The sequence below is a fragment of the Anas acuta genome, chromosome 12, assembly GCF_963932015.1.
Source record: "Anas acuta chromosome 12, bAnaAcu1.1, whole genome shotgun sequence".
In the NCBI taxonomy this organism is placed as follows: domain Eukaryota; kingdom Metazoa; phylum Chordata; class Aves; order Anseriformes; family Anatidae; genus Anas; species Anas acuta.
Window position 1 is genome coordinate 17,480,474 of NC_088990.1, and position 24,481 is coordinate 17,504,954.

General features: G+C 35.9%; 1 protein-coding gene across 4 annotated transcripts in view; it reads left to right on the forward strand.

Annotated features, from left to right (window-relative positions):
• The window catches only part of MYO1E (myosin IE), a 90,729-nt gene that overhangs the window by 53,624 nt on the left and 12,624 nt on the right, over positions 1 to 24,481 (forward strand). For all 4 annotated transcript variants that reach the window (XM_068695294.1, XM_068695292.1, XM_068695295.1 and 1 more), the window contains 15 exons: positions 64 to 198; positions 1,229 to 1,361; positions 3,481 to 3,677; positions 4,699 to 4,779; positions 5,141 to 5,227; positions 6,424 to 6,510; positions 7,155 to 7,322; positions 8,049 to 8,134; positions 8,729 to 8,810; positions 9,968 to 10,074; positions 13,786 to 13,884; positions 16,880 to 17,024; positions 20,515 to 20,629; positions 21,122 to 21,291; positions 21,729 to 21,874. In XM_068695294.1, coding sequence (XP_068551395.1) covers positions 64 to 198; positions 1,229 to 1,361; positions 3,481 to 3,677; positions 4,699 to 4,779; positions 5,141 to 5,227; positions 6,424 to 6,510; positions 7,155 to 7,322; positions 8,049 to 8,134; positions 8,729 to 8,810; positions 9,968 to 10,074; positions 13,786 to 13,884; positions 16,880 to 17,024; positions 20,515 to 20,629; positions 21,122 to 21,291; positions 21,729 to 21,874 — 1,838 coding nt within the window. The remainder of the gene's footprint in view (positions 1 to 63; positions 199 to 1,228; positions 1,362 to 3,480; positions 3,678 to 4,698; positions 4,780 to 5,140; positions 5,228 to 6,423; positions 6,511 to 7,154; positions 7,323 to 8,048; positions 8,135 to 8,728; positions 8,811 to 9,967; positions 10,075 to 13,785; positions 13,885 to 16,879; positions 17,025 to 20,514; positions 20,630 to 21,121; positions 21,292 to 21,728; positions 21,875 to 24,481) is intronic.

A 24,481-nucleotide genomic window follows, 5' to 3' on the forward strand; every position in this document is an offset into this window, starting at 1 on the left:
GAGCTTCATCTGTGCTGAAGGTTGTTATGTAATGCCTAATAATATTGGGATTTTATTTTGTAGCTGATCGAAGGGGCATCTTCAGAACAAAAAAGCAGTCTTGGCATTACCACCATGGATTACTATTACTACCTGAGTCTATCTGGGTCCTACAAAGTAGATGACATCAATGACAAATCTGATTTCCAAGAAACACTGGTGGGTTTTTTATGCTGATTTGTGTAGTGGTGCATGTATGTTCGCTTCACTGTGAAGGTGTTTTGTGAAGGAAGGTGTTTTGTTTTCCATTTGTCTTTTCTCATAAGGGTGAAAATTTTGTAATTTGTGCGCAGATAAATTGTACATTTAGAATCTGTGGTATAAAATGTGAAATGCAAACACACTGAGGAATTTCCATTAGAAGAAAATACAAAAGAGCACACTTTTAGCTGAATTCTTGTTGGTGCCTTATCTTCTGTTCCTATTTAAAACATCACAACTGAAAGGCTGGATAAAGGGACCTAGAAAGCATAGATTAGAAATCTTTACCCAATATTGTTGTCAGTTCATTGTGTAACATTTATGGAGGTCACATCAACTTCCTGATTTCCTGTTATTGGAAAATCACTACTTAAAATAAGCATATTAACATGTCTTCTTATTTCTATTTGTAGCACACTTATAAATGCATTCCAAAAAAAAAAAAATTGTTACTTCTACATTCTAGCTAATTGGGTATTTTGGAAAAAGAGTAAGTTGAAAAGACATTTTGTAAGTTGTCATGGACTCTAGACTGACTCTAAAACACAACGTTGTGCTGAATCACTTTCTAATAAGTAGCTGAAATAGCCTAAACCAGACAGACTGTGCTACTGTAATGTTGAGAGTCATCCAGTACCTCTTCACAATTGTTAGTCTCAGTAGAAAAACTATGCATAGAAGGAACAAAATCATTGTCTCTTAGGTTCGTTGTTCCCCATTTTGCAGTAAACAATTTATTTTCAGTGTGACACTCAAGGGCAGGTGCTTGTTCTTCTAAATGGTGTAGATGTTTCTGTATATAATTATTAAAAATCAAAAATGCTCAGGTAGGATATCTGGTGCCTTTGGATAATTCAGGCTGTAATGTAATTTGGATGTGTTAAGTATTTAAACTCTTCATAAACTGAAATTTTTAATATAAAAAATTTAAAAGGACTTTTATGGTGAAAGTAATTGAACAGACTTGTTGACGTTTTTTTTCTTCCAGCATGCAATGAGTGTGATTGGGATCTTTGCAGAAGAGCAGGCATTGGTACTACAAATAGTGGCTGGAATACTTCATTTGGGAAACATCAGCTTCAAAGAAGTTGGCAACTATGCAGGAGTGGAAAGTGAAGAGTGTAAGTACCTCTGGAAACTGTTACAGAATTAGCAGTGGGCTGAAACCCAGATGGCATGAGCTGAACTGCCATCTTGAGCTTCTTATCCAAACACAGTGCATCATTTCTTTTAGTGTGAGGCTGTTAATTTAGGTTTTTCCAAAAACAATAATGGTACTGAGGCCCCTGTTCTGTCTAGTGCAATGCCATTGACTTTAACAGAAATGTAATTTTGAATTTAGGAAATCTTTTTCCAGCCTTTAAGCATGAAATAATTGAAATTGTGAGAACGTCTTTCAAGCAAACTTAAATGTATTCTCCATTCAGTGCATCAACAGTCATTCATAAAATTAAAAACAAAAAAAGTTTCTTAATGGTTTGTCTGACATCATCCTCATGTGGAAGCAGCTACCAACTTGTAGAGTATCTCTAGCCTCAGGTGCACAGTTAGTGCTTGGGCGTACATACACACATCCAACAGAGTAGCCTTGAAAATGCGTTGAAGATCAGAATTTACATACTATAAGTGTTATCTTCGTTGTCTCAAATTTCTCATTCCACGCTTTGTTATCAGATATATCTACCCTGGAAATATTTCCTTATTTGTAATGTACTGACCTGGCATCCTTGAGCTCTTGCTGCTATTTTATATCAGATGGTGGTGAGGCACTGGAACAAGTTCCCCAGAGAACTGTGGATGCCCCATCTCTGCATATGCTCAAGGCCAGACTGGATGGGGCTTTGAGCAACCTGGTCTAGGGGGACGCGTCCCTTCCTGTGGCAGAGGGTTGGAACCAGATGATCTTTAAGGTCCCTTCCAACCCAAACCAGTCTATGATTCTGCGTTAAGAGTGTAGAGTTATATTGTGTTTGGTTCTGCTTCCCTTACACTAAATCATCAGCACAGTGAAGGAGGAGTTTTTGAGGTGGCTCTTATCATTATACTTCCCTCATAAATTCTTACAGTAATATTGGCTAAATATTTATTCTGGAATCTTTACGGTATATGTGAGCATATTTGGTCTATACTTCCCTACCGTCTCTTGCCTTTTAAAATACATGATATTTAACCTTTTCATGTTCTCAGTGAGTTATCAGAGATGCTGCTATAGACTCAACTTTGGATAGTTCCTTGGTTACTAGTACCCTTGGGTAAATTTAAACAGTTTCCTGATTGTAATCAGAAAGCTGTCAGTTATTAACGGTTCTAAAAATACTTTTGGATTAATGTAGTAAAGGGTTTAAAGAAGCCAGATCATGCTGTCATATTACAGATGTGTAAAGCTCAAATGGTCGCTGTCCTAGTGATTATTTTACATCTTCCTCACACCAGTAGAGCAGATCTGAAAGTAATGGAACATGAATGAAACATTGTTAGAGGATTATGTGGTTTAGTGGAAGCACAACAGTAACTCCAAGAGACCTACCCTTGGGAGCTATTTCCATATGCTTTTAAGCAATTTATTTTTTCCCATTCCTTAAGGTGTGTGACACCTGCAGCTAACATCTGCTCTATGTGCTAAAATGCAAATACTGGACTTGTGGTTGCTTATTGCACAGATGTGTATTTTTCTGCTCTGCTTTTATACAATGGGAACCAGAATTTTCCCTGTAGTTTCAGAATAAGGGTTAAAAAACAAATAAATGGAAGGGAATTTAAGATTTTTTGCAATATTCTTAGAGGAAGAAAGGGAAAGGATTTTAGGAAGCAATAGTACTCTTTTCTTATTATACTTTATACGTTTCATGTATTTACACATTTTTTTTCAATTGCTTCAGTTTTATTTAATATGTGAGCTTTGTGTTTTCCTCCCATCTCCTCCAGCCACTCCATCAACCACATAGTTCAAAACTATGGTTTAAGACCGTTTAAAGGACTGAAGGTACAGAAATAGATGACTATTTTACTTTGAGGTGGTTTACCTTAATTAAAATCCACGTACGCAAGGACCTGAACATTTCCTTGAGGAGCTTAGAGGAATTTTTAAGAAATAAATACCTATTTATTTTTTTAAAGCTGCATGCCCCATGAGGCTTATTACTGCTGTTTGTTACTAGTGATACAACTATTTTTTTTTCTTTTATTCTGCACTGGTTTAGTGTATAAGTCATAATCTAGCAACCTTGATTTTTCTTACAGTTTTGGCTTTCCCTGCTTTCCTCCTGGGAATTAACCAGGACCGCCTAAAGGAAAAACTGACCAGCAGACAGATGGACAGCAAGTGGGGAGGCAAATCTGAGTCCATTAATGTAACACTAAACGTAGAACAAGCTTGCTACACCAGGGATGCACTGGCCAAGGCCCTTCATGCCCGTGTTTTTGATTACCTGGTAGATGTAAGTTGTATTTGCTTGATTCTATTGAAGTATTGATACAGTGGGAATGTTCCTTGCAGAGCTTTTTTTTTTTTTTTTTTTCACCTGGTATATGTTCCTTTGCCTAAGCCTTAGCAGCAGCACTGAGCAGTGCAGTGGGAACACAACCACATACAGGGCACTGATTATGTGACAAATGCTACACTTCCTTTGAAGCAAATGAGCTGTGCTTTCAGCGCTGTATTTGTTCAGTCTCTTGCCACAACTGACCTGTGTGATGTTCTGACATCTCCTTTCTGTCACCATCCATACTTCTCTGAAATCAGTCTTATTTTTCTCCTACAGAATTGAGCATTTTCAAATGAGCAGAATAAATAGGTTATGTTACTTGTCCCCTGTTCTCTTACCCCACTCTCCTGCAGAGAATCTCCTTCAGCATCCTGATACTGTGGCATTTGAGCAAATGCTCAAACTGCACTTTCCATGCTGCAGTGCTTTCTATTCAGGATGACGCTGTAGGCTGAATTGGCAGGGGATAAACCTTACCTTTGGCCACAGATGTTAGCTAGATTAAATGAAGTCTGCTCATCTGCTCTGTGCTGGCACTGCTAGTATCTCAGAAGCCTTCCTGTTCATGACAGTTCTGAAATTCCTGCTATATGAAATAGGGGAATACAGAAATTAGTGAAAAAAATCATGTTACTATCTGCAAAACACATCAAATATCAGACTTAAAGCTGGTCTGTTTTTTTTGTTCACTCTTTTTTTCTTCAACTGCACTGAGCCAGTTACACCAAAGGAGAGATTTTTACAAACAGAAAATCCAAAGGCTCACTGACTTGGAAAACAGGGTAGTATACTGTTAATTTCCCAGATATTAATAACACTTTATTAAAAAGTAAAGTACCCTATTAAATACATATGTATTCCATTCCAATATGTTATTTCTGAAGAAACACTGTATTTATAAAAAGATTTATGAATATACCATTTAAATATTGTAAGCTTCACCTTGTTTTATGTTTTTTGTTTGTTTTATTAGTCCATTAATAAGGCTATGGAGAAAGACCATGAAGAGTATAATATTGGTGTCCTCGATATTTACGGCTTTGAAATATTCCAGGTGAGACGATGCAACATTCAGCATTTGAGCTGATCTGACCTGACAGTTTTTTGTTATTAGAAGGGAAAAAATCTAACAGGGAAAAAAAAAAAAGTTTGGGGGCAGAATAGAAGCCAAAAAAAGACAGCTTCTTGGACATTAAGTTCTTGCTGCTAATGTCTCGCTTAGTAAACACAAAATATTGAAGAAAATTCAAAGAAACTAGGTCATTGATCCTAAAACAAAGATCTGAGATTACACACGCCTATAAAATCAGAAACCTATCCATCATTGACAATATTTCTGTGAAGCTTCTCCTACTATTGCCAACATAAGAACTAAGAATTACTGCATGAGAATAACTTTGTTTCTTTTTCTGTAGAAAAATGGCTTTGAGCAGTTCTGTATCAACTTCGTTAATGAAAAACTGCAGCAGATTTTTATTGAACTGACACTGAAAGCAGAACAGGTAACCAGACATTATTTTTGACTTCACAGAATGAGCTATCATTTTCTCAGTTGGTAGAAAAAGTGAGGTTTCATCATCTGTTAACAATAAAATTTGCCTTGTTAAGCAAGAAACAAAAAAAAACAAACCAAAACAAAATAAAATCTTTGCTGTTGGCTAACCCTAAAAATGTAAACCAAGCGAGTCCGTCATACTGTGTACTAATGCAGTCATATGACTGCCTAGACTTGCTGCGTACTCTGACTCACTGACAGGAATGGAAAACTGCAGTTCTATTCCATCTCTGTGCTTTCATTGGACATGACAGAGTAAAATGGGAATACTTTTCTTAGTTTCCTCCACACCCATTCCCCTCTCTGTTTCTTTTTTTTTTTTTTTTATGTATACAAAATAGATCCCCGTGGCAAATGCGCAAATATTCTGTGTATTTGCATTTCTCTGCTCACAGTCTCACTGAAAAACCCCTCTTTATGTGAAGGGAGCTTCTGCATGGGAGGGCAGACATAATGCAGCTGAGACAGTAATTGTGTACAGTATGAGCTCAGGCCTGGCACCGACTTTAGGACAGTGTTTTCGAGAATGTGCATACACAATTGCCTTTGTATAAAAGTAACTGATCAATGCAGTTGAGCACACAAATAACCTTCTAAGTGTCTAGCTAAATTCATATGTATGCAACTGAGTGAATCAATTTAATCAAATTTCAGCATGATTTTTATTCCAGTCTCTGTCCTTATGGTCATAGTAATTGTATACAGAAATAAAAAGTAAAGCTGTCTCCATTTTATGTCCATTTCTCAATGTGTTATTTTGAGGGCCTGATTTTTGATATGCCTGTCATAAACTTATTTTGTAAAATACTTTAGAACATGGATGCTTAATTGCATTGTCAAGATAACATAAAGCTTATTTTGTTGCTATTTGCAAAGGACTTTGACAATAAATGCACTGGCAAAATATTCCTGCTGGTCTTAGTGACTACAAAAGAATGTGTGGACAGCACAGGGAAGGATCCTAATTCTGCTCTTAGGTGTAGAGAGCTGGTTTTAACCATCATATGGGTCATTCCTCTTCTTTACCCAGAAACAGAGTTTACAGGTTTTTCTAAGCATAGAGTATGTATGTAGTATATTGTAGATCTGCTGATAGAGATGTGGTGCATGGGAATATTTGCATTTTTTCCTCTTACTTAACAGGAAGAGTATGTGCAAGAAGGAATCAGATGGACTCCGATAGATTATTTTAACAACAAAATAGTGTGTGACCTGATAGAGAACAAAGTGGTAAGTAATTGGCATAAACAGATGGAAAAAAAAAAAAAAGAACTGTCTCTAAAATATTTGGGCAACTGCTTTGCTGTCAAGAACATTCATGAGAAAAATGCAAATACTGTTGTTCAGTAACTGAGTCATACTAAGCCTATATATAAATCTTACATAAGGTATCTTATAAGATCTTACAAGAGCTCTAAGATATGTTATTTAAGATATTGGCCAAAAAGAGAACCATAAGGTAGTATGTTTGATAAACATGATTGAAAAATTCACTGGTTGGAAATTACTTTATCCACCTAAATTTGTCATCAATTTCATGACATATGCTCCTGTATACATTAGGTAATTTTTGGTAATATACATAGGTATTTTTTGGTGGAACAAGAAAGAAGATTACTTTGCAAAGTTTTCTAAAAAGTTCTTAACAGGCATAATTTCCGACTCTGTCACTAGCATTACATGGACTTGTATCTCTTGTTAAACTGTTTACATGCTAGTGTACAAATTAACCTTTACTATGAACTGTATAGATTGATGGAGATTTCTTCCTGCTGTGACTTTGCTCTCTTGTTTTTGTACTAAAGAATTTTCTTTTGGGGTAGGCATTGAGCTTTTTTTTTTCCTCACTTTGTTGTTTTCCTCAAATGCATTAGAATCCCCCTGGAATTATGAGCATTTTAGATGATGTATGTGCCACAATGCATGCAGTGGGAGAAGGAGCTGACCAAACACTGCTACAAAAACTCCAGATGCAGATTGGGACTCATGAACATTTCAACAGCTGGAACCAAGGATTTATCATTCATCATTATGCTGGAAAGGTAGTATGGAAAATCATCACTGAATTCCGCATAATGCATTTATAAGGAAAAAGAACAGTCATGAAGGGAAGGGGGAAGTACTACCTCTAGAGGGCTATTCTGATTTTAAATAGGCAGATTATCTCAGGAGACAGTGCCATCCTTTCTCAACTCATGGAACTTAAAACACACATGCCCTGACATAGGTCCCTTACTTAGGATAGATGTCTGGGCCTTGCTGCTGTCAACTGTTTTAAAAAAATCTAGTATTAAATGTAATAAATACGTCAGTCTTCATTGTCAGTTATAATAGCGGTAGGTTTAAAGCATTCAGGCATAAAAATGATCCTTAATGTACTAGTCAAATTAGAAATATATACAGATCCTATGTACAGTTACTTGGGCATATTTCTCAGACTATTCATGATTTCCTGCTGTTACATTGAATAACAGTAAACCCTTATTGTGCTAAATATTTTTATTCTATAAAGTATTGAAATCACACACATTTTATTCTATTCACCAGTTTAATTTTTCTTCTTTGAGTTTAAGTATATGGATTAAATTCCTTTGTTGTGAAAGAGTTAACTAATATATGCAGGAATTTTTTAATCCCTATACTGCCTTTAAGTAATACTAGACTAACCACAAAGTTCAGATCAGCTACTGATGAGGACAGGATATAAATTTTCTGTAATTATTGGGTTCTCAACTTACCACAAACAATCAATTTCCACCTTGGCCCAGGTATCTTATGATATGGATGGATTCTGCGAGAGAAATCGGGATGTTCTTTTCATGGACTTGATTGAACTCATGCAGAGCAGTGATTTGTACGTAAGCAAAACTTGCTTAAAGCTAGGAATAACGTGCTAGTTCAGATGGATGCAGAGGGCCTGACTACTCTACTATTTTGCAACATGTCAACTGATTTGCATAAAAATGGAAATGAACCATCACAGAAAAACAGCATCGCTTGCATTGTACTCAGTCTTCATTTTCTGCAAATCTCATTAATTATGTAAGGTACCAAAGTGTCAGAATTAGGTAGTATATTGATAAATGTTTTTTTGGCCTCAAAGCAGGCCATCACTGATATGGCATTATCTCAGAACAGGAACTATTTTAACATAAACGGTTTTTTTATTTATTTTAACTAACTGAGGCTTTTAGGAAGTGCTTTTTGCTTTGAGTCTTGAAATCTGTTATCATGTGTCTTTACAAGGCTCACTAAAATACTGAGGGATCTCTATGAGGAATGAAGCTCTTGGAAAATAGTAATCTTAAAATAGATTTGATACAACTCTGGGTTAACATAAATAGCTCTTTATATTTTACTCAAATATCAACTTTAACAGCATATTCCTTGACATTCCAGCATTTAATTGTCTTCCTATTCCAACGCTATTTTGTTTATTCTTTTCTAGGCCTTTTATAAAGGCTTTGTTTCCTGAAAATCTTCAAGCGGACAAGAAGGGTCGCCCTACCACTGCAGGCAGTAAAATCAAAGTATGACTAATTTTTTGTTATATTAGTGTGTGTTTGTGCAAGTTTAAAAAAAAAAAAAGTAGTCTTTGCTTGTTTTTATTATCCAGATATTTTTGAAGATAGACAGTGGAGTGTTCTGACTGCAAAGCAATGCGTTGTTTCAGCTGTTAGAATCATGTTTTGCCCAGCATCACTGTTCATTAAACCTTTTGTTCATCTGCATTCTACAGCAGTGAATTTTCCAAATGAGCAATTGATGGTAGTGATAATACTACTTGCATGTGCATAGTGAATGAGCCCCTTTACTCAGCCACTTGATATCCTACAAATAACTACAGATAACTAGTCTCTTTATAGTGCAGAAATGCAGCAGAGCCTGACCCTACACCCACTGAAGTTAACAGAAGTCTATCTATTGACCATAGTGTGGGCTGAATAAAGCAACAAGTGTTAGAAGGCATCTCTTTTTTTTTTTTGAGACTGGTTGTAAAATACATGCTTAGATGATATACTAACTTGAAGGCTTTGGAAATTAATATTTTTTCAGTGTCTTTCCTTATATTTTACCCTGACGGTTAAGCTCACCTAACACATTCCCCATGATATGCATTCCCCACTCCCTGTTTTTATATAGTAGTTTAAATATATTACGTGGTTGGAGATAATAGTGCCTTCTGTTTACTGAAAATGTTTTCCTGAGGTGAGAGACTTGTGGAAGGTGTTGAGTTTTTAAGTGGATGTGTTTATACATCTTTTACATACATATTTATAGACACCAACGTGGGTAAGTTTTAAATAATAAGAATAAAACTGAGTGAGCAAAAGTGATTTGCAAAAACACAAGAACAAAGAGCAGAAAAATTTCCAGTAATATAAAGATAATAGCATCCTTTCCTTAATTTTGGATGTTTGTAATATTAAGAGGTGGTTTTTGTTTTGGTTTGGTTTTACTTTCTCCCTCTCACCTTACACATACATGCACATACATGACTTTTTCTGTACATTGTTTCCGGGCTAGAAGTGCAGGTCTGCTACTGCTGTATATTATCCCAAGACAGTTCTGGAGAAAAGAACCAAACCCACATGGATCATCAGTAGATGTTTGATGTTTTTACAACTCTCTCAGAGGATTTACTCTCTTTAGGTCAGATCTTATTATTTTTTCCTTGATTTTACAGAAACAAGCAAATGATCTTGTTGGCACCCTGATGAAGTGTACACCCCATTACATTCGCTGCATCAAACCAAATGAAACAAAGAAACCTCGAGACTGGGAGGAGAGCAGGTATGTGCATAAGCAGACAAAAAAAAAAAGCCACCAAAAAATCATGATCTTTAATCCTATAACCTACAGACCAATAAATTGGGCACATGATCTAAACAAGCAGTTAGTAGATGCAGTTCTTATGTGTTTTTTTTTCATATCAGTTAGAGATGATCAAAATCTGCAGAATATGTAGCAGTAAAACTATAAGTATATTAAAGACTTTGTTTTCCATATGGAATTTGCACACCAAATGCGTTATACATCAATTCTAGCTTTTGCTCTGTGCTTTGAAAACAGCTTCTATTAGATAGCTGAAAGCCAACAAGACATTTGTATTTGCTGTCATGTATCAAACAAGAAAAACAGAAAAAAAGTGTTTATAGCAAAGAAATATAGGTTTCATGTTTTTTTATTTTCCAACATTTAAGTTTCATTAGCCAGCTCTTTAAAGAGAAATAACTAGAATATCATTCATACAGACATTGAACATATGCCTAAATCATTAATTAGGTTTATTGCATCTGTTTTAAGTCACCTTTAACCATGTGGTGCTTTTTAACATCTTCATAGTATCTTAAAAAAAAAAAAAGATACATTTTTTTCTTCCACTGAGGTCAGGTACAGTATTTAACATTTTTAATTATATACCAAGTACTTCTGGTATTGGTAGAAGTGCTGATAATAGCAATTAGTTATTTTTGTCACAGTGAAACGATTTGTGAAGTCTGATAAAGAATATTCTTGACCACATCAACAGCATGCCAGAATTCACTTCCTGCTTATTTGGCACACAGACTAGCACAATTACATGCAGATGTAGAGCACTTACAGAAGCCACAATCATGACTGCCCCTTGAAAGTGTCATTTAGGTCTTGGCAGTAAATGATAGACCCTCTTTCTCTAGCTTTTCCCACCTTTTAAAAATCCTACTATGCAGCACTTAATTTCTCACCCACACTGGGACCAAAGGAGGAAAGTTATTCTAGTGAAAGTATGTCTAAAAGTTGTAGCAAAGCAAAAAATACAAATTGGGGGCACTTTAAAAATCAATCATTTACATATTGGAAAACAGGCCTATTATTGTGGGAAGTGTTGCTAGGAAACCAATGAAACGAAACAAAACAAAACAAAAAACTAATCCTGACAAAAGGCCAGCTTTCAGGAAGCCCATTTTGGAATAAAAGTGGGTAAGATTTCTCCCCCCTCCCAACAGGGATGGTATTTAGCAAATGCAGCAACTGGTGACACTAAGATAAATGAAATACAGATGACTGTATAATATCAAACTCAACTACAAATAGAATTAGTTCTTAGGATGGTAATCCTTCATCCCTGTTTACAAATACTAACATTCTTTCCCTTTTCAAACCATTTCTCATATATTCTGACATCATATTGTATACATATGCTGTAACATTTAGTGAAATTTGCAGGAAAAATAAATGTAATTATATGCATATATCAACTCAAAACTTCAGCTTGTTTAATTTTGTCATTTCATGATTTTACCATGAGAAAGTTCTGCTGAAGGAAACAAAAACGCAACTGAGTATGTGTTATTTTTCTGAATGTTGCAGTAGTGTTTTTGGTTTTCTTTTGTGATCATTCAGTCTTGTATCATACACATGCTGCCATACTTAAAAATACGATGGGAATAGTATATTTAATCTGCTTATTAGTAGCATATTACTAGACAGTGGAAGTGTTATCAAGTAAGGAGAAACTTCACAAAAGCCCATCTTCATGCTCATACAACCCATGTCACTTCAGCCTTCTACAGCTGTTGAATAATTTCAGATTGTTTTGTACTTTAAGATGGACCTTGTATAATACCTAAACCTTGTATAATACCTTAGTTATTCAAAAAATTGGGGTGTTCCTTAAAATGTGTTTTTGTTCAGATCCTGGCACAGCCACTTGGACGTGTATTCAAAATTGCTGCATTAGCTGAATTCCCAGACCCTGACCTGCTTGAGGTTGATGCCTGGAGGGAGTTTTTCAGTGTGCCTTTTCTCAGAAAGAAAAAGAAAAACAGAAAAATGTCTCAAATTCTGTGTTGCTGGACACTAATACTGGCAGGACAGTAAGAAAAAGGGAGTAATACTGTTGCTGCAGTGCATTATTCCAGATGTGAACAGGAAGGAAAAGCTATAAACAGGAAAACGTATTTTTGTCTATCAATTTTCTACTGTTACTGTACCAGAATTTTTGGAGTAGGTATAAAACATACTTTATTCCTTGAACACAGCAAGTTAAGATGTGCAGGTTTTTTTATTATAAGATAAAAGAGCAGCGTCTCTCTGTAATAAAATACCTCTAAAAAGAAATAACCACAGGGCTTCTGTTATTTGTAGCATGGGATTTCAATTTTTTCCCCTTATACTGAGTCATGTGAAAAGAATGTCTCTACCAAAAAAAAAAAAAAAAGTGATCAAATTTATATTGAAATTTAGCATTTCAAAATACCTAAAGAAATAATACCAAATTAACCTAGAGGGTTTTCAAGATTTGAAATATCTTGATTCGTAAAATTGGTGAAATGGTACTTTAAAAAGGATTAAAATTAAATGGACTTACAGACTCACTTTTTTTTTTTTTAATAATGTGAAGAATTTTTATATACTGTTTATTAAATTTACAGGACTAAAATCTTAACTTACTTCTGACTGAAAGCTAAAGCTTGCATAATTTGCCCTATAAAAAAAACAACAGAGCCCCTGGAACACCACATTTCAGAATTAAAAGCTGACATTGCTTCTTTCAACCACATGACTTAGATGAGAGAAGTAAAGAAATGCAAAGGAAAACAGCACAAATCGTACATTGTTAGCAAAGTTAACTGAAATTCTTCAAATCAAATCTCCAAGCATTAAAAAGCAGACTAGTAGGATATGTAAGAAAGAACTTAAAATATGTTCCACAGCTCCAGAGACAGGAAAAGGTGCCAAAAGATTTATGGGGAAATACTTGTTCCTTGTTTAGAACCTGAAAGAGTTTTGCATGAGGGAAATGTAATGGTGTTGGGATAACGATGTTTCAGCTCATGTGTACAGCAGAATCACCCCACAGCCATTAATTAACACTTTCATCTGGAAAAGTACCAGCTCAGTTTTTGTTTAGAATTAAAGTATGCCATGAGCAAACTTACCAGGCACGCTTCTGCCTATCCTCAGATCCTCCCTTTGCAATATGGTAAAGTCAAGAACAGTGCTAGCTTTTCATGAATATATTGCCCAAGGTTTCCTATTTCTGATTGTGTGTGTGTGCTGGAAGTTCGGAATCTGGGCCTTTCTCCTCTCCTCAGATGCAGTTCTTCTCCAGAACAGCCAAAAATGAGCTGTGTGCAACTGTCAATGTTTGAGCTATACAAACATAGGTGAAAACTATAATAAAAGAATGCAATTTCCCACTGCCTGGAATATCAGCTATGTAATTGTGTAGGTAGTTATTTGGCTTTTTATGGGTAATATTAGTGAAGAAATTTATACATGAATTAAGAGGTAGGTAGTTAGGCTACAATAGGGAATGCTACAGTAAATTTCCTGCATATATTTCAGTAATGTAGTCTACCTGCCCTGAGTATTTGTTCTGCCATGCAGCGTGCTTGGTAATATGCAAGAATAAATAGATTCATATATGAATTTTATTATTTCACATATGCATGAATTTTACAAGTAGTCTTCTTTACTTCTAAAAATAACAGATTTTAAATCTTGTTTTGTCCACAGGGTAAAACATCAAGTGGAATATTTAGGTCTTAAAGAAAATATTCGAGTACGAAGAGCTGGCTATGCCTACAGGCGGGTTTTCAAGAAGTTTTTGCAGAGGTAGGATAATACTAATTTTGAAATATTACAGTACAATTGTTTACACGATGAGGAAAAAAAGAAGTTGCAATTTTTAAGCGCTTCTCATGTCCCACTTTTCCTTTCTCCTATTTATCTTTATCTAGGCTATGCAGAGATTTAAATGTATCTTAAAGACTGTCTATTGTTGTCTTTGAAAGTCTTTTCACTTTCCTGTAAACTTGCTGAAGAATTCAGGTTTTTTTGTAGTCTTTTTAAAGGGTTGCTGAAAGTTAGAACTGAAGTCAAGAGAACTTAGAGTTAGGAGCTGTGTGTTCTGGAATCTGAGGGTAGCTCTCCAACTGCTCTTTGCCAGTGACAGGATAGGCAAAGAAATATGTGCCTGCCATTCAGCCATTTCAGTGCAAATTCATACCGTAACATGTGGACTCCATTTTCATTATGAAATAATTTTTAATCTTATTTTTTTCTTTATCTTCAAGCCCAGACATAATAAACATGAATGTGCTTCAGAGTATAAAACCTTATGTGAAGGCTACTGCTGAGACAGAGTAACAGATAATAATGAGTATGAAATCTAGCCTAACAGTTGTCAAACACTGATTATGAGGGCTGTGTCTAGAAATCTGCCTGAGGTCTGCACAGAGGAAAGCCACATGGTGTTTCTGGAAGGTGAATAGATTTCTATACTTCATTTCATGTGCAGAGATCCACAAGCAGCTGAAACCATTCTCTGTGGAATTCATCCATTTGTTTCAAATCAGTTTTGTAAAATTTAACAATTTAAGAGTAAACCTTGTCCTGCAACCTTTCCATTCGCAGTTCCTAATATGCAGAACAACCTGTTCTGACACGATGAGTCAGTGTGAGTAAAAGTGGGCTGAGGCATGGGATGGTCAGGAAATGCATGCTTGTACATTTGTTTTCATTGGGAGCTACTTGGCATCTTGATGTAAGAAGAGATTTTGGGGCTGAATAGACTTTTATGTACGAAATTTACATTTGCATGCAAAAAGCTGATGTCACTGAAAAGGCCTGTGTGTTTCAAAACATAACCAATCTGAAAGCTGAACTCCATACTCTGAGATAGGACCTAACTCCATACTGTGAATCTGTAATAGATAATATTTTTGATCTTTTTTTTTGGAATTGTTTCACAGCATTTTAAGAACACAGTCGTGCTGAAGTCCCTCATAAGCCCAAATTACACTTAAAGTCACAGAACCTATATATACAGATACCAACATGACCAGTTTAATGAGAAGTATGCAGAAGTACATTGGAGGAAAGTGCTATTCATTCCTAAACAGCAGTGGACAATGATAGAATTGATGCACATAACATACTAAATTCCAGAATTGTGATATGCTCAGTTGGTACATGTTACAGAATAATATAGTTTTGTTTGTTGTTGTTTTTTTTTTCCTGCCCATTAGACTTGTAACAACTGTAAATTATGTGAAGCTAGTCTAAGTTTATGAAAAAGCATTTCTAATCTTTTCTTATTCTGTACCTGAGAACTTTACTTACATTAAAAGATCTTCAGTCATATTTTTCCCTATGCCCTCCTTTATATAGCTTAGATGTAGGAAAGAATTTGTAACATGCTGAAATGTAGTGTCAAATTAAGTTATGTGAGGGGCTGCACAACTTTGATTGCCTGTATTAACTTCAGCACCTTTATATTCAGACTTCATTATCCAACTAGATTGTTGGAGTTACACGATGAACCTGCAAAAGAGGCTGTTAAATAAGCTGGAAGTTAGTTTAACTTACAACTCCTCATCTATCTATCCCATAATACTGATAAGTTATACTGCCTCTATACATACTATGTGTAATGGGCATCTGTAACAGTAACAATTTTGTAACATAACAAAAGTAGCTTTTATGACATAACATCATGCTAGTGTCTGAGTATTTGATAACTAACTTCAACAGGATAGCTGTATAGACCCTTTGAATCTCACTGAATTTTGTTTGCCTTTTCTTTCCATGTACATGCTATTATTTAGAAGTATTGTGTTTTTTGTGATATGCTCCTTTTTAACTGTTTGTTATTTTTACGTGGTATTAAGTTGCATGACACTGTTTCTGCTTCTGGCTAGGTAACAATTTAGATATGACACGATAGAGAAATGAACATTTCCTGAATAAAGTTTCTAACGACTTGTGTGATTTTGAGAAATTTTATTAGAAGCTGCCTAAATCTTCCTAAGAAACGTGAACTTGGGAATTACAACAAACTAAATTCCATACTCTATCAGTTTTTTCATTAATTTAATAGTTTTACTAATATAAGCACGGGAGTATTATGAGACAGAAAACTACTCACTGCTACCTATCAAAGACATGGTATTACAGCACTTCCCTGCCTTCTGTCCTAGCTGTTTGTATGGTCGGTTGACCTCTGTGTTCGCTCCAGATAGCACCAACATCACAGTATCTTCCCTCCTGTAGCAGGTGCCAAGCCAAAGGCTTTCTGGGATAAGGCCAAGACTGGCTCCTTGCTAAATGCAGACCAGCTGTTATTAACAGGTGCGTTAGGAGCATGAGCTGTCCGCTTGCTCAGAAACACAAAAGACCTTTGTAAGAATAAGGAAGACAAAGGCTTGAGTGGGAAATTGATCCCATACTTGGGAAAAAGTCTAGCATATTAAGGATATGGAGGTACTTAAACTTGTATCGTAAATCCTTGCTAGTAAATAATCTTGCTCTGGCTTTATGGAGAGCAGAGCAGAACTTCCTGTAATTAACTACTGCAGTTACCAAATAGTTAACTTAGGGTCTGCAAATGGGAGACTTGTGGACAGTTGCCATTCTCGATGCAGCTGTTTTGTCTCGCTAAGCAAAAAACACCTTAATATTCTGTATCTTCCCATGCCCTGAGCTTCTGTAATTCCTACCAAGGTAGTCAGTATGCCCCCTGGGTAATAATACTAAGAATCAGTGGTATTCTGCTGCTGCTCTTTGCTGTTTTAACTTCTTTTCCTTCTTCTTTTCCTTGGTGGTTAAGATACGCCATTCTGACCAAAGCAACCTGGCCTTCCTGGAAAGGAGAGGAGAAGCAAGGAGTTCTCCATCTGCTTCAGTCTGTCAACATGGATCCTGACCAATACCAACTAGGGAAATCCAAAGTCTTCATCAAAGCTCCCGAGTCTGTAAGTGTGGTAGGACATGAGTCTATAAATATGAAGCTTTAGCCCACTCAGAAGTTTCACATGATAGGGTGGGAGAAATCAGAATATAAGTCAGGCAAGGCCGGCCTGTCACAGCTGCCTCAAGTTTGTGGGTGCAGTAGAGATTCTAGTTGCTTCAGTGATGGGTACAGTATAAGGACACTGCAGAAGTTTGACACGCAAGGAGCATTAAATACATGAAGAAGAGATGAGACACACAAGGATGCTTTGCATGCTTTGTCAGGTTACATATGATGTTCCATCAGTGAATTTGTCATTTGAAGGAACACGATGGTTTGAGAAGATATCTGCAGCCATTAGTCCAAGAAAACAGGTGCTTTTCTCAGTATAAGAACTACTCATGGAAATAAGAGAATAGCAACAAATATAGTAATGATATGTTATATATTATGGAGTAAATCAATGTCCCAGGATGACTGTAGCTTGAAATCCCATCCTGAAAGAACATTAGGTAGTCATATTAAGACTTTTTTTCCCCCATGGCTTTTAAATTGCACAGTGTTGGAAAAAGAGTTCTTATATCACTCATACATCATTCAGGAAACTTGTCAAGGAAGAAAAGTACACAATCCACCATCCTGTGTTCCTTATTTATTAGGAACAGGTGACTTCTCGGTGCTTTGCCTTAAGTTACACATCAAAATAAAAGCAGAATATTTCTGTTGCTGTAATTTTCAGACAATTTTTGGTTTTGTTCTGTATGGTAGGCAGTAGATTCTGCTATGTCCATTCACATGGTAAAAGCTCAGAGGGAAAATACTTGTCCAAGTCTTAATCAAAATTGTTTCTACCATGAATAGGGTAAGTCTCATCTGTTTATATAATAAAGCATCACAGTGCTCAAGGTGTATAGGGTATCTGAATACTTGGATGCATGTTGACAGAGCAGGAACTTCTAGCACAGGATTATTTTCACTTAAATATTGCAGTCAATGAGCCTTAACCAGCCAATTATAAAGAAGCACGAGCTTTGTTTGCCTTCCACTGTAGCACAGGTCATGATTTATTTATTAAGATTTTGGTGAGTTGGCGTGATAGTCTTGGTCATCAGTGAATGTCATTGATATCTTTTCTTGTGACAACAGTTGGGACTTTCAATCCTTTGCTGATGACCTCAAGTTTATGATAGGGCAGTGGCAAATACCCATTCTGGTCAAGTAGCAGTTTAGAGTAATACAGATTACTTAGTTGCTTGTAATTACAAGGGACCAGAATTAGTAATTTAAGCAGCATCTTCTAGTTTGTCTTATGCTGTAGAAAATTGTTTTTTCCTGTTTTCACTGTGAAATTATTTTGCATCAATTGTAATAAGTTTTAAACCCAATGCAATCTCAGTTTGGGGGATGAAGAAACCAAAATAATTTGCATAAAGGCCACTTTCTTGATGTTATGCTATTTTCAGGAAAAAATAGTTTCAAGTTTTAATCTATTTTTCTGTTTTATATAATAAACTGTAAGGAAATAAGCTTCTCTGAATACTGAAAGACCCTAAGCTTTGGTATGCTTGCCCCTTACAAGAGGGCAGATTTCCAGCAGCCATATCTTCAAAGAAAGGAGTGAAAATGTTTGCTGGTACCTATCTTCTGTTTAATAGCTAAATGGTTCAAGTAGTCACTTAAGATCGATGCATCCAGTGTGGCCTACTCTGAAGTAGCTAAAACCTTAACCTTCTGTACCCCGACATCACATGCTACTATTCTGTTTCCTGGGAAAAAAAAATGCTTCCAGTTTTGCAGCATCTTCCCATTTGTTTCAGTGACATTTAATGACATATCTGTGAGGTTTATTGAAGACAATACGAGGGTGACTGAAAATAGTAAAACTTTTAGGGTTGCATTGCGATTTTAATTTAAATTAGTGCTTTTGATTACTATATATTTTTCTTTTAAAAATGTATTTTTTGAAAAGCCATGAGGTTAATTTTAAAAATACTAAAATAGTTGGGGCCTTTTCCATTTAAAATACATATTTTAAGAAAAAGTTATGCAATATTTTTAGTTTATAATGTGTTTCAGTAAAATATTAGTTAACTTGATGTTTTCAGTGAACTTCCTTAATTGGGACTCTGACCTTCAGCTGCAGGTGATAGGCTATTTTACACTGATATTTTGCAGTTAGCATTATTAGAGAAATAAATGACATGTTCACAAGAGATCAATGATTACTGTAAATTGAATTAGACATGGGCTTGATCATGCCCCTGCTGAAGCTTAGGAAGTTTTTGCATCGGCAGCATGCGTGTTTCATGCCTGTGCGCTGAAACCCTATCTAGCACTTGTGTGTTTGTGAAGAGATTTTTTTTAATAAGTTTCTGTAGGTGGAGATTTGCCAACTGCAAAATAAGGTTTTATGGGTAGCAGAAATGAGGCTTCATTACTTACGTTTCCATCAAACACCTGAATAAATAACTCTGTACACAAACAAGTGAGGTCTTGCAGCAATGGTTTGCATTAGATCAAGTTTCCTTTCAGATCAATATGAACGCTTTTCCTAGATTTGCATCATTTAGCAGCAAATTTAACAAAGGATCCCATAGCCCAAGCTCACTTCTTGATACATCTTTTTGTTTGTTTTGTATTTTTGTTTGTTTGTTGTTTTTTAGAAACTTTCTCGCTTTTGAGAGCTAGGAGAGAAGCCCTTACGTGTATTTAAGTCACAGTATAGGAAAGTAATTAGCAAGAGCCAAGCTAGTGTACTGCTATAATATTATAATCATTAGCCAAATGTTGAGGTTCTGATGAGACAAGACAAAATAAATTACATAAAAAGACTGTAGTGAAATATGCCATCCTAATTAAATAATTATGAAACTCTTATAATGCATTAAATTTACATATATTGTAGTGAGACCTGGAAAGATGCACCTGCTATTTCAGTTTTCATAAATCAGCATGTCCTCTTGATTTCTGACAACACTGTAGAAACAAGTCTTATCATAGCATACTGAAATATAAGATTGTATTCTAATTACAAGTCCTGCAGCCAACTTCACTGATGAGGAAGAGTGGAGCCAGTGGACACAGCAGGGTAAAGTTTAGATGAGGAAGAAAGATACATATGAATATGGTGCATTATTGTGTTACACATTGCACAGATGCCCATTGACATTCTAACATTGACAGGAGAAATGTGAATTTTAAAGAATATGGCAGGTTGGAGAGGCAGGCTGGATGGATGCCCAGTGGAGAACTTCAAGTTGCACCAGTAGTATTTCAGGAGAATTCATATTACTTTTTCTTCCTAATTGGGTTTCAGGGTTAATAGGTAAGCTGGTAAAACACAGAACCACTAAAGCTTCTCAGGTCTTCCTACCTTACCATTCTGATCCTTGGTCATAGTAGAAGCAGCAGCTTGGATCTGGAGTGAAATACATTGGAAAGTTGAAAGTAAAGTGTTTTTTCCAAATCTTCTCTTGTAAAATGTTTGACCTACCTATTGTCCTTTTGTGCAGCTCTTTTTATTAGAAGAGATGAGAGAGAGGAAGTACGATGGGTATGCCAGGGCCATCCAGAAGGCATGGAGGAAGTATGCAGCCAGGAAAAAATATGTACAGATGAGAGAAGAAGGTAGGTCCTAACTTCTGGTGACTTATTTCACATTTTTTTCATCTCTTGCACCATATTTTTTGTTATTGGAATTATCTCCCTCTCTTTAAAGAAAATGATTGCTTTGCAGACTAGGAATGACTGGAAATTGTTGGACCCCTGAGGTACCACTGATGAGGTTAACTGTTCTGTATGTGTGGTTTTGTTGGACTACCCAGTGCTTTGGTCTGAAAACAAAGCCAGACTGAGTAGGAGAGAATTTCCGTAGTTTCAGAAGCACTCCTGATTTTTCAGAGCTGCCAAGCTTGCCATCAGTGTATTTCAGTAGGAATGGATTTAATAACCATGTGGATCCTTATATAAGGATTAGTAGCAGTGCCTCACTATTCTTTTCCTATTAGAAGCAATTTGGTTATCACTTCTCCAAAGTTCTGCTTTAAACCACTAATGCTCCTTCACACTGAATTTAGAAAATTTAGTAAATAGTATTAATGTCTATTTTTTGTATTTAAGCATCAGATCTATTGCTGAACAAGAAAGAGAGGAGACGGAACAGCATTAACAGGAATTTTGTGGGAGATTACATAGGCATGGAGGACCATCCAGAGCTACGCCAGTTTGTGGGCAAGCGAGAGAAGATTGATTTTGCAGACACCGTAACTAAATATGACAGGCGGTTTAAGGTAGGTTTAAGAACAAGATCCACTGATGATCAGTCCTGCTAGGGAGTCATACTGATGTCTCTACAATCATTTAACAAACTCTGTGTCAAAAAAATCTAGGATAGTATCTTGAAAATAGTCTTTGACCCCTCTTAACTCTCAACATTGAGATTTTCAAGCCATTTGTTCCAGGGCAAAAGGGAATTGCTTTATAGGAATTGCTGGGCAGAAAGCTAAATTAAGAAAGGGAAGAAAAGCTACTTTAGTCCAGTGCAATCTGAGGCTGTGATTTATCACATCAGATTCCCCCGCACGCATTCAAATCAAAGACTGAAAGCCTTGCCCCAGATCATTATGTATTGTATGCCCCCAATACATTATGTATTTTTGGAACAGCATCATGACATTAATGCATTGATCTCTGTATAACTCTATATTTTCAAACAATTCTGTTTCAGAGCGTGAAGCGAGACCTTATCCTCACTCCTAAGTGCATATACCTCATTGGGCGTGAAAAGATAAAGCAGGGTCCAGAAAAGGGTCAAGTTAAGGAAGTCTTAAAGCGAAAGATGGAAGTGGAGAGAATTCTTTCTGTTTCTCTAAGGTCAGTATCTTGAACACATCTTTCCACTGACAGAAATTTGTGTAAAACAGTGAAACAAGTTGATTGATGAAGGGTGAATTCCATAAGCTCTATTAATTGAATGTTGTAAACAAAGCTGGAATTACTTTCACTCACAGCCCTAGTATGTTATAGCAGTTGTTTGTTAATAAACATTTTCTGACTAATTGTTAAAATGGTTCACTTGGTTTAAGTCTCACCCAAAATGTGTTCTGTGAAGCATATATGCACTGTAACGTGCTCAAGAAGGTTTAGTGAGTTTTGGCTTAAGCTTGTATCTGAGAGGTAGTTCTTGGATATATATTGAAATACACCTTGTGTGTATCCAATCCTTCCTAAAGAGTGGTTCTCTGTGGTGAGCTCTTAAAACCTTCATTCCTAGTTGGATTTCACATCACTTCTGATGACTGAATATCAAACCAGTCCCAACTTGCAGGAAATATCTGTGGTGGTGCCCACAAAGAGCTGAGAAACCTGGTTAGGTGAGTAAATAAAAACAGGAAGAAACTTCCCATGAGACCCATAGATTTTTGCCTGTATCACTTCATCCCCTTGAAGATGAACAAAAGAAGTCTCTGAATACCTTTGCATTTGTTATTGCAGTTTATCAGAGCTGGCAGCTGAGTATTAAATTTAATATAAAAGAATACAGATCCAGCCTAATGGACCAGCAATAATTCTATAAATATTAAAATTTTGTAGTGTAAGAGAATACTCTGTAGTTGAGTACTATATATTGACATATATATTGACAGCTACGGCAAAGTGTTTTTTTTAATAATATGCTTATAGAACATTGTTCCTATTAAGATATTCAGAAATCTTCCCACAGACATAATCCAGTACTAAAACAGATTTTCACATTTCTGCATTTGTAGATTAAATTAAATCTTTCCAAGATTAGGGAAATGTCTGCTTTTACAATACCGTTTTCAAATCTTGTGGTTTACTTTAGCACAAATCTTTCTAACAAAAGCTGCAACAGCGATAGATCCAGGTTAAAAGAGTGGAACCTGCCTAGTTAGTGTTCCAAGTTTCAACTGTGTGCTGTACAAATATTAACCAGATTTCAGCCAGACACTTGAACTGGGCCTGTAGCATTCCACAGGCAGAGTTGCATTGAGTCAGCTAAAAGCACAGCTGCCTGCCAAGGTAGTGAAAGCTGTTACACTCTTCTCAAAAGTAAATAACAGTTCCACAGAAGGTTTTGAAGGAAAACAAAATGTGCATAGTTTGGAGGAAATGTGTATATTACATTGCGTCTAATACTGTTTTAAACTTAGCTTACTGAATTTATTTTGTTGGAAAAGCCATTCTTTGTATATTCTAAAAGTAGCGTCAGAATTACAAACTGTCAAGCCATCCAGGTATTCCCCCCAGAACAAAGCTGCCCAGAAAACACAGGATCAGGAGAGCTTTTCCTGTTTTCATGTTACTATGGGCTGAGTTCATAATGGATCTTACTTAAGGAATATTTTAACTCTGTATTGATACAGTTTATTAGTAATACAATGCCCTGGCTGCAGAGGCTACACGAATTACTGCTTCACTAGAATCTGAGATGATCTTTTATTAGTGATCAGAGTTGCAGCTTGTAGTATTTAACAGTCTTCAATTAATAAATCCAGAATGAAACTTTTATACAGTACAAGTATTGCCTCTTTGTATTTTTGAAAGAAACAAAAGTTTTTCAGAGGTCATGCTCAAAACAAAAATTGCGTTAGCTCTCTAGCTTGCATTGTCTCGTGTTTTCAAAACTCTAGTTTGTAGTTTATTTTTAAATAAAATTCTAATTCTCAACTAAAAAGGAAGGGAAACTCCCTGTACTTTAAATTTTGACACCTGTAAGGTAATTGACTTCTGACCAGTTTTGAAGTCTCAGTCCTCTGCCTTGGAAGAAAATAATTGAAATGACACTTTTTAGGAGCTATCCAGACTGGCTTTTAGCTCTGTTCTGTATTACAGACAAGAAGGGCAGAATATTCAAGCAGTACTGGCACATACTCACATCAAGTAACACTACGTAACAATTACTAAAGGAATTATCCTTTAAAATACAATTACCCAATTTGTAATTTGTTCTGTGAATTGAGTATGACAACTACTCATAGAAGTCAGCTAGTGTTTTTAATAGCAGTAAATAACTGAGTTTTACAATTTATCTGATAAGCAGTGACACAGGATATCCTAACACTGTTGCAAAGGCAGGCTCTTTGCCAAGCAAGCTAAAATAGGACCACTGGCTGGGTAGTATTTCCTATAGTGCTGGGGTTTTTCTTACATGTCCCTTTCAGAACCCTGCTGATACTCTGTATGCTTGATGGTAGGAAGGGAGGTCATGATTTTGCTTTATTTTCTTTTATTTCTTACTGCTATTTTAAATACTAAGTAGGTAATTAGGTAAGTTTGTGGCTTCATACACACTTCCATAAGCTATAAGAAAGATTTCAGAGTTTGAAAAGAGATTATGGAATATGTAAGTGGTGGGTAAACTTTTAGAAAAATGGGTAGTGGTATGACTTATTCTTCATCTCAGGTTAGAAACATTTTCATATCTAACAGTCAAGAGTATCTGTAGCAATAGTACAA